The 11,391-nt window shown below is 33.2% G+C and overlaps 1 protein-coding gene and 1 pseudogene across 1 annotated transcript; one reads left to right on the forward strand and one right to left on the reverse strand.

The window, feature by feature from the left end:
- Positions 1-1,379: 1,379 nt before the first annotated feature.
- LOC130808647 (photosystem I P700 chlorophyll a apoprotein A1-like) lies at positions 1,380-3,900 on the reverse strand (annotated as a pseudogene).
- A 4,211-nt stretch (positions 3,901-8,111) lies between these two features.
- Positions 8,112-10,828, forward strand: LOC130808909 (uncharacterized). The gene is made up of 4 exons (XM_057674463.1): positions 8,112-8,513; positions 9,581-9,884; positions 10,011-10,061; positions 10,260-10,828. Exons 1-4 carry the CDS (start codon positions 8,239-8,241, stop codon positions 10,662-10,664), a joined length of 1,035 nt encoding a protein of 344 aa, XP_057530446.1. The 5' UTR covers positions 8,112-8,238; the 3' UTR covers positions 10,665-10,828.
- The last annotated feature ends 563 nt before the right edge of the window (positions 10,829-11,391 follow it).

Raw genomic sequence — 11,391 nt, forward strand, 5'->3', positions numbered from 1 at the left:
TATATATATATAATATATATATATATATATATATATATATATATATATAATATATATATATATATATATATATATATATATATATATATATATATATATATATATATATATATAAATATATATATATATATATATATATATATATATATATATATATATATATATATATATATATATATATATATATATATATATATATATATATATATATATATATATATATATATATATATATATATATATATATATATATATATTATATATATATATATATTATATATATATATATATATATATATATATATATATATATATATATATATATATATATATATATATATATATATATATATATATATATATATATATATATATATATATATATATATATATATATATATATATATATATATATATATATATATATATATATATATATATATATATATATATATATATATATATATATATATATATATATATATATATATATATATATATATATATATATATATATATATATATATATATATATATATATATATATATATATATATATATATATATATATATATATATATATATATATATATATACACCTAAAGTGGCTAAGGCAAGTCCTAATTGAAAATGAATCGAATTGTTGACTATATCATAAAGACCCTTATGTCCGCGTCCCAATCATCCCCCTGGAGGAGTATGTGCTTCTAAAAGATCTTTCATACTATTCCCAATCCCAAAGTTCGTTCTATACATATGACCAGCAACAAAAAAAAAATAAATGCAATAGCTAAATGATGATGAGCAATATCAATTAGCCACAAACTTTGCGTTTGTGGATGAAATCCCCCAAGAAGGGTTAGAATGGCAGTTCCTGATCCTTGGGAGGTACCAAATAAATAATTGCTTGAATTGGGGTTTTGAGCACAAGCATTGCACTGACCTGTAAAAAGTGGACCTAATTCTTGCAGATGTGGTAATACGTATAAGAAATTATTCCATCGGACGAACTCTCCCCTGGCTCTAAGAATTGTGACATGAACTAAATGCCTTATCCAAGCTAAGGAACTTGCTCCAAAGAGTCCTGACAAGTGATGTTTGAGACGAGATTCGGCATTTTTGAACCACAAAATGCTTGGTTTCCATTTCGGTGTTAGGTGTAACCAACCCCCTAGTAAAGATATAACAGAAAGAAATAATAGAAAAAGAACTCTAGTATAAAGATCTTCATTAGTATGTAAACCGATTGTATACCACCATTGATAAACACACCAGAATAAGCGATATTCACTGGACCAAGAGCGCCCCTCTGAGTAAAAGCTTCCACAGCCGATTGACAAAAATGAGGATCCCAAATTGCATGAGCAATGGGTCTTACGTGTAAAGGGTCTTGTACCCATGACTCAAAATTTCCTTGCAACGCTACATGAAACAGATTTCTGGAAGTCCATAGAAAAATAATTGCTAATTGTCCAAAGTGAGAAGCAAAAATATTTTGATAAAGACGTTCTTCAGTAATGGCATCATGACTTTTGAAGTCATGTGCGGTAGCAATACCAAATCAAATACGACGAGTAGTGGGGTCCTGAGCTAAGCCTTGGCTAAACCTTGGAAATCTTAATGCCATAATGCCTTTCAAATCCTCCTAGCCAGTATCCTACTGCAATAATTCTTGCTAAGATGAACGCCCATGTTGTGGCAATTCCTCCCAGAAGGTAATGGGTTACTCCTACAGCGCGTCCTTGTACATTGCTCAAGGCTCTAGGCTGAGTAGCAAGAGCAACTTTTAATTTATTATGAGCCCAAACGATGAATTCAATAAGTTTTTGCCAATAACCACGACCGTTAAATAAAAACATTAAACTAAACGCCCATACAAAATGAGCACCTAGGAAAAAAAGACCATATGCAGATGATGAAGAACCATAAGATTGAATTACCTGAGATGCCTGTGCCATAAGAAATCCCAGAGCCACCCATTAATAGTAATAGAACTTTGCGCAAAGTTTCCTGCAGTGATATGAGTTACCACCCTTTGATCACTTATACTACCCCAAACATTTGACTGCATTTTCCAGCTAAAATGGAATATTACTACCGAAATTGAGTTGTACATCCAGAATAGCCCCAAGAATACATGATCTCAAGCGGATACTTGGCATGTTCCCCCTCTTCCAAGTCCACCACAAGGGAAGCGAAATCCAAGATTTGCTTTATCTGGTATTAAACGAGAGCTACGAGCAAATAAAACGCCTTTTAGAAGAATTAGTACCATCACATGAATTGTAAAAGCATGAATGTGGTGGACCAAAAAATCTGCAGTTCCTAATGGAATGGGTAATAAAGCTACTTTCCATCTACCACTACTAAATCGCTACCCCCCCAAGTCAAACTGGTACTTGTTGTTGCACCCGGAGGCGTTGCACTAGGCGCTAAAGAATGGGTGTTTTGTATCCATTGAGCGAAGACAGGTTGTAATTGTATAGCAGTATCTGAAAACATATCTTGAGGACGCCCTAAAGCGCTCATGGTATCATTATGAATATATAAACCAAAACTTTAAAATCCTAGAAATATACATGCCCAATTGAGATGTGATATGATTGTATCGCTATGTCTAACAACACGATCTAATAGGTCGTTGTATCGAGTAGTTGGATCATAGTCTCTTACCATAAAAATGGCCGCATGCGTAGCAGCACCAACTATGAGCAATCCACAAATCCACATGTGATGTGTAAACAATGAAAGTTTGGTACCATAGTCAGTAGCTAGATATGGATAAGGGGGCATTGAATACATATGGTGAGCTACAACAATAGTTAAAGAGCCTAACATAACTAGGTTAAGAGATAATTGAGCATCCTATGATGTTGTTAAAATCTCATATAAACCTTTATGCCCCTGGCTTGTAAATGGACCTTTATGAGCCTCTAAAATATCTTTTAGACTATGACCAATACCCCAGTTCGTTCTATACACATGACCCGTTATCAGGAAAAGAATTGCATTAGCTAAATGTTGGTGTGCAATATTAGTTAGGCATAGCCCCCCAGTTACTAGATCTAATCCTCCGCGAAAAGTAATAAAGTCTGCATATTTTGACCAATTCAAAGTGAAAAATGGAGTTGCTCCTTCGGAAAAAGTAGGATAAAGTTGAGCTAAAAGATCCCGATTCAAGATAAATTCATGAGGAAGCGGTATCTCTTTAGGATCTACCCCAGCATTTAGAAATCGATTAATTGGTTAAGATACATGCCCCGCCCAAGAAAGAGATCCAAGTCCTAGTAGTCCTGCTAAACGGTGATTCAACATAGATTCCACATCTTGGAACCAAGCCAATATTGGAGCAGCTTTGTGATAATGGAACCAACTAGCGAAAAGCATTAATGCTGCACTAGTTATTCCAGATGCTCGCCAAAGCTGAAAAAACTCGGAGGTTATTTGTATTCCTCGGAAACCTCCCCCTACATCACCATTCAATATTTCTTGGCCCACTATTGGTCAAACTACTTGGGCACTGGGTCTAATGTGAGTAGGATCGCTTAGCCATGCTTCATAATTCAAAAAACGAGCACCGTAGAAATACATACCACTCAGCCAAAGAAAGATTATCAAGAGTTGACCAAAATGTGCACTAAAAATTTTTCAGGAGATCTCCTCCAAATCACTGTTATGGCTATTGAAATTGTGAGCATCAGTATGTAGGTTCCAGATCCATGTAGTAGTTTCAGGGCCCTAAGCTATTGTTCTTGAAAAATGACCAGGTCTGGCCCATTCTTCAAACGAAGTTTTTACGGGATCCCTATCAACCAAAATTTTTACTTCTGCTTTTGGCGAACGAATAATTATTGAGTCCTCCTCTTTCCGGACAACACATACAAAGAGACCTGTCAACATTCAAATAATTGGTGAACCACTGAGAGATATTACCTTGATACCTAACTCAAGTAAAAAAATATTTATCCTTTTAATCAATATCACTATAATATTCACTTGAAAAATTAATGTGTGAATTAGTTTTGTTAATCCATGTAAGGCCTTAGTGTTTATCGCTCAAAAAATTTCATTTCGTCTATATCCAAAAACTCCCTTAACCTACAATCAAAACTTTAATTTTCAAACAAAAACAACTAATTCCACGATATGAAAAGTGAATTGTACTTAGAGACACAAGGAGCTAGTGAAGCCTTATTGAGAATTGGAGGTTACAGTTATGAACCAACCACTTGTAGACACTAGTTGGAAGTTCCATGTGGCTTGTATTCTAAGCGACTTATCTTAATATTGATATTTCTTACTGCACAACAGGTGGAGGGTCTAACACTGATCACAATGTGTTGATTTCTTCCATTAGTCCATCACAAGAAAAAAAATACACGCACTGCATGAAGTTATACACATCTGTTTGTTAATGGTAATATTTTATTTAGTTGCTAATACATAATGACATAGGTTCATTACCACTAGCGGCTAAAATTTTAAAAAAATATGTGTCACAATTCAGCAAAACTTTATGAACACCAACATTACATGAGTATAGATTTATCGCTTATGAAACAAACTCATTGGTTCTAGTTCACCACGATCAAATAAAACAAATGATGATCCAGTTAGTTTAGATCCATAGTTTATGTATACGTTGAACAATTTTGTAAGGTTTATCTATTACTTTCATCCCCTTGTTCTTACACCCTAATAAGTTGTATGCCCAGAAATCATTGACGGTGCATAAAAGCATTGCACTCAATGTGAACACCTCATTAGCATGTGCATTGAACATAAAAACCCCTTCATGCCATATAGTTAACAGTCTAGATTAAATCAACTCGAATACACACAGATCATATAAGATTCAGATGGTTTCATGGACTATTATAGGGTCTAACTTAAATTATATGTGTCCCAAACGAATCTTTCCTCCCTTTCTAATCACGTTTTGTTGATAGAAACATAATTAATGAATGTATATCATGATAGCAACAAAAATTTAAATAAAAGTTCAAATCATAATCTTTGTTACGTCTGATGAATTAAAAGGCCTCATCAAACCATATTCAAAACTATAATATCTAAATGAATTTAAGATGTATGAAAAAATTCACGAAGAATAACTTAAGACATCTAGTGTCTCGCTAAGTCCTTCTCATTCGCATGCCCCAACTTGTAAGCGCTTTACAAGTCATCAATAAGACAACAACATTCCAGACATAAGTAATAAAGTAAACGTTTAAGACAAGAGTACAAGCAATGAAATAGTTAAATAGCACACATAGTTTAGCGTAACATACCAAGGCTCTAATGTAATTCTTAATCATTTAATTCCTTCTTAACTTCAGTATCCCCATGCTTATGACATTGCTCATATTATTGGGTCCCCTAATTAAGCATCAAAAAGTTTGAAGGAATACACATGGAAGATTTAATCCCAAAGTCACCTTCGACCTAAGACGTTATCCGGCATATACGGATCGTTATAGGTAAAGTATGCATACCCCTATAGTTACCATTACGGTTTTCGTAGCCATTGGAACACAATAAATCTCTCTAGCTAGGTCCCCTTTGGGTTATCCCAAACTCCTAATTGTCCTTTTTGGGTCCCTATTGGTTATTATATTCCATTCTAAATAACCCCTCTGGGTAACATAAACATCACATCCTCAATTTATATTCAACTCTTTCATATTATTCGAGGATAACTAGTCTTTATGTGAAATACACGATAAAACAACCAGCATAGACGAACATTTCATTACATAACAACTTTCAGATACTTACTCAATATTCTAAGCGTGTACATACCTAGAGGCAATTAAAAGTCACATAACAAATCAATACCAAAGTCATGCACCACTTATGAATCGAGTTCCTATGAATATTAGACATATACATGTATAAGAACATGTTCACTACCACCAAACCAACTTAAGATTACTGCATTCAACATCCATTAACACTATACTTTCATTCATACAGACATAGAATATGCAGTTAACACCTTAAATCAATTTTTAACATAACGAAAAACAAATCAACAATTGAAATCTATTCGAAACATTAAAATTTTCAAACTCAAATCCGAATACACCAATATGTTTAGAACATATCAAAACCCTTTGGTACCAAGTTTCATGAATTGTAGAGTACCTCAAATATTTTACTTGCGTTTTAAGGCCAAAAAGTGCCTAGAATCACATTTTTTTCAACAATTTAATAAATCCTACAAAAACCATTCAATTTTTCCCAAAAATTTCACAAACTAAAAATTATTATTTTACTGTCCAAAATCTTAATTTGTGTGCCTATATCATCACCTAAGAATCACCACTTCAAAGCTCATCAAAACGTTATGAAACGTTAAATTTATAATAATGATGATAAACTTAATACAATAAAAATTCTTTTACAGAACAATCGAATCAAAATTATAATCTAAATAACAAGATAACATCAAAATGTCATTAATTACTATTGTCAAGCCATGTTGTTACATAAGAGTATCTTGAAAAAGATCATCTTTATTTGTAGAGTCTTCCTATGACATGGAATTAAATGATGATAACACTATTCCATGATCTATTAGTTAAGACAAACTGTGACAAATCTAAAGGCTTTGGTATATATGATATATTGTGTGCTAGAATTATGATGTTATTGGTAATTTGGTTTGGAATATACAACACAAACAAGATACTCTATGTGTTAGATAGATTGAAGGGAGACACATCAAAAGTCAAAAATGATGGTCTCTCAAGCCTAATGTTGTTGCAAGTGGGGTCCTTGGATACATTTTTAAAGTTTAAGATAAGCTTTAGTATGCTCTTTATGTTGATTCTTATAGCATAGTTAAAGCTTATACCTCCTTAAGACCTTCCCTCCCTAATGTTGGATGGACTAGGAATGTGTGGAATCGACTTACATCCCCCAAATTGAGTTCCATTACTCGGTTTGTAGCTCACAACATAGAATTAAGGTTATGCTTTCTCACCATAACATCAATTTTTGATAATTCATAATGTATCTTTCATTTGGCTGAGGAGACACAAAGATATCTCTTTTTTGCTTGTTCCTTCAATCAAAAAGGCCTCTATAAGATCAAAAGTTGGCTGGTCTACCTTTATTCGGAAGGGATAGGAGCAACTTACTGCTAAAATAAAGAAAATTGCAAAAACCCAATCAAAGATTCATCTAATAGTTTTGGAAGGACTACAATGAATGCTTGTAGAATCTAAAATATTTCTCTCCTTCTTATCTAGTATAATATTGTAATTAGAAATAGATGGAACCTTAAGAAAAAGATAAACTATTGATTAATTTTCTATAATCCATAAGCATGCTCAGTTATGTTCTTAAGAGGGCTTCTCCTCTATGGCTTTTTCTTCATGCTTGTTTGAATTAATGATAATACTTTCATATTCTAAAAAAATTTATGATTTTCAGACCTTCAAAACATTCTTATTTTACAACATGAATTTTCATTAAAATTGATCTAATTGATATTGATAAGAGGAGTAAGCTAATGTCATTTTTCTCCATTTAGGTGTAACTGTGTCGTTTTACATCGTTTTGTTAACATTTCCCTTTAAAATCGAAAGAAAACCAATTTTTTTCTCCGTTCTTTAATCTTCAACATCTCTATTCCTATAGGAGTTTTCCATCAAATCAAACAAAAGAAAACTAATTATGATTTAAAATTTTCATTGAGAGTATATTTTTCAAGAAAAATATTTTTCGTCAAACTTAACACCTCTTAGTCCCATTCTCTTGAAGTTTTTTCTATCCCATAAGAATAAAATTTTTTTAAATATGGTTTAATTGCTAATGTTAGAAATTGAGCATAATAAAACAAGATATTTTCTCAAAAAAATATACAGCAAATGAGAAGAATCCTAAAATTAAAAATATTACATGATAAATAGAAGGAAAATTTGCATTCCACTTGTAATTGTAACAACCAACAACTCTTATGTTTGATAACATATATTTTTCAAAGTTTATTATTATTTGGAATAAGTTATAGAATTTCTTCGTACAATTTATAGGTGTTGACTCTTGAGGAATCCTTCTTAGTACAAAGTAAGAGTGTAAGTGGTTAAGAGGGAAAGCCCTCCCATGAGGTCATGATTCTCAAACCTAGTAAAAGACTAAAAGTAGTAATTAACATGTGAATATTAGTGAATTTTGAGGAGGAATAAGAATACATTTTGTGATTTTTGTGAGACGTGTAAAACCGTAACAATGCACTGCGGAAGTTTACAATGGTATTCAACATCTTACAACACTCTAACACTAGGAATATCCCCTAATCACAAAATTTCAAATTACCAAACCAGAAATCAAGGAATTAAAATCTTCAATTTCTCAGTAATTAAATCAACTCAATTGCCATCATCTGCAAAATCCATTACAAGCACTTCAAACCCATTTGTTAAGCACTGTGTAAAGCTACGCCAAAGTTCTTCTTATCGTCACTCTCATGCTTCAGTTATTGTTGTTGGCTCTACACTTATCAGGTCTTCTTTTCTTTATCCCATTTCTCAACTGTTCTCTGATTTTAAGGTTCCACTTCTGTGTAATTCTTTTTAAAGGATATGGGTCGTAGAATTAGTAATTGTTTTATCTGGGTTTGATGTATACGGCTGTAATCTTGCTAATTTTGAAATGAGCGCTTTTTATTTTATTCAATTTGGTGTTCTTATGAATGAATTGTTAAATTTATGGAGTTTAGTTTTTCTGGGTTGACTAATTAATGGCCAAATACTAACAGCAATTCTTGATTACTGGTTTTAGCACTAGTTACTCTGAATTTGCATTTCCGTCTCCCAACAACCGAGTCATATTTCCTTTCAGGTTACAATGTTTTATTGATTTGGGGTAGTGTTATTGGACAAATAAGAGACATCGTCCAAAAGACTAGCCACGTGAGTGTAAGAGTCCATCTGACTATAAACCTCACACTAATTGCATACAAGACAGGTCCCATATCTTGCAATGGACCATAACACGTAGGTTAGAGAATCTCTACAGGCAAGAAGAAGGCAAATTAATCCTTCGGATTGGCGATGAGAACCGAACAAAGCCACTAGACTAACCCCTAGTTCTCTTTGGTAACAGTGCTTAAGTCAGTTTCAATTGCTAAATGCCTTGCTTTCTTTGCAGCAAAGTGGCATGTGGCAAGCAATAATAAATTTAGCTCTTTGCTTGAATCAAAGGGTTAGGCTGGGCAATGTAATGTTGCTGAGAAATATACGCTATCCCATTGTACTCCCTCTGTTTCAGAGCAAGTGTTTCATTTACAATAGTATAAATTTTAGGAAAATATAAGTTGATTGATAAAACTAAAGTTGAGAAATTTTTTGGGCTCAGACAAATATGTTGAACAAATAAATTGCTAGAAAGGAAAATCTGACAGTTTTTGTGAAAATTCCCAAAATAGAATCGGAACACTTGATTTAAAACATAGGGAGTTGTAATTCTAAAGTGAAAATTTTCTACACTTTGTTTGAAATAAAGACCAAGTATTTCTTCAAATGCACGAACTTTGATGTATGTGGCAAGTAATTGTGACAGTTACATACAGGGAAATACATGAGTTTTATAAGCTGAACCAAGAGCTACGAAGTCCAATAGAATGTCTATTTTTGCTCGATAAAGCCGAGATTCCAGAAGAGCTATGTGATATTCCAGGAGAAAGAGTGTATGTGAGTTCTTTGGTAATGAAAAAGCTTGCTGGGGTTCAATCAACTGAGTCCATTGAAGTTATAGCTCTCATGACGATGCCTAAATCTTTCGTGAACTTGAGTGGTAACCATCAAGAGATGGATTGTATGAAATGGTTTCATTGCAGCAGTGCTCATCGTATTCTTGTTCTTGAAGGGATCCAGGTAAATAGTGATTGCCTCTCGTTTTTGTTCTTTGACTTGGAAAACTTTTGTTGCAATTGGAATGATTTTATCCTTCTTCAACAATACTTTAATCTGAACTCTATTGTCACATGTTGGTTTCCGCAGGACCCTGGAAACCTTGGTACATTGCTTAGATCAGCTCTGGCATTCAAATGGGTAAGGAAATATTCGCTTTCTTGTCTTTGTAGCTGCGTATCATTTTCATTTTGCTGATTTTCTTCTTGTATGGAAGAGAACTCTCAAAAATCTATCAAACATGATCTTGGATGTTCTAATCATGAATGATTTACACAATTACTCATTATTATATTATATAGCAGAACTTATGTATACAATTATCTTGATCTTTCACAGAAAGGTGTTTTTCTGCTTCCGGGATGCTGTGATCCTTTCAATGAGAAGGCTCTCAGGGCAAGCAGAGGTGCTCCGTTTCAGCTTCCCCTAGTTTCAGGACACTGGACACATCTTGAAACTTTTAGCAATGCTGTGCAAGCAACAATACTTGCAGGACATCCTGACAGTACTGAACAACTCAAGCTTGTTCATAAGCTATCTCAAGAGCTCGCACTTTCATTAGCCGATAAACCACTATGTTTAGTTCTAGGCAGTGAAGGTAGCGGTCTTACAGAGAAGGCAAGGCGGTACTGTGAACTGGTAAGCATTCCCATGGCTGATCATTTTGAGTCTCTTAATGTCGCGGTGGCTGGTGGAATATTTATGTTTATGCTTCAATCTAAATCAGAAAACCTACACACATGAATTGATCTCATATAACTTTATTTTTCTCTTTATTTTGCAATGTCATAGAATTTTTTGATGCTTGTGTTATAGGAAATTCATATTATGCAATGGCAGGAAAATTTTTTTAAGTTGTAAAAATAGTTTTAAGCCGTTTCAAGTGGTTTTCATGCTTTAGGCCGAAATTTGGCTATATGATAATCGCATCACCCTGTTACCGTATTATCCGTTACCGCAACCCCAACCGTTAACATATTTTTGCACCATGTTACCCACCAACACTTGATTCATCCATACATCAAGATAAGACTTGATTCGAGTCATCGTCTTTCAACATTTATTTCCATATAATAAACATAATAAAATTTACAAACACCAATACATCCTTCCTTGCTTCAAAAACAAAGAAAGTTTTAAATATTTCATGTTAATGGGGAAAACCATATAGAACGGACCAAAATAGAATATAGAGCAAAATCAAAACTAAGGAAGGCGGAAGTACACAATTATATCTATGATAGTACCAAACGCGATGTAGAATAGTAGAAGAGAGAACGTGATGCCAAGCCTTCTGAACTCACAAAGACATTTACTCAAATGTCAAACAAAACCTCCCTTGAATTTAACATATGTTGAAGCTCTTTTATGAATCACATCAAACCGGAGGGAAGATGAGAGTATTGAGACACAAGAAACTAATCAATATCTTGCTTCAATTTGGTTCTAGCCTACAAAGTCAGAGCTACTA

The sequence above is a fragment of the Amaranthus tricolor genome, chromosome 3 (assembly GCF_026212465.1).
Source record: "Amaranthus tricolor cultivar Red isolate AtriRed21 chromosome 3, ASM2621246v1, whole genome shotgun sequence".
Lineage (NCBI taxonomy): Eukaryota > Viridiplantae > Streptophyta > Magnoliopsida > Caryophyllales > Amaranthaceae > Amaranthus > Amaranthus tricolor.

Excerpts from the sequence above, each read along its gene's own strand:
- LOC130808909 (XM_057674463.1), top strand. The coding sequence starts at position 8,239 with ATGCACTGCGGAAGTTTACAATGGTATTCAACATCTTACAACACTCTA. Across the intron at positions 9,885-10,010 it reads TTGTTCTTGAAGGGATCCAG|GACCCTGGAAACCTTGGTAC; the intron begins GTAAATAGTGAT and ends TGGTTTCCGCAG. Across the intron at positions 10,062-10,259 it reads CAGCTCTGGCATTCAAATGG|AAAGGTGTTTTTCTGCTTCC; the intron begins GTAAGGAAATAT and ends GATCTTTCACAG.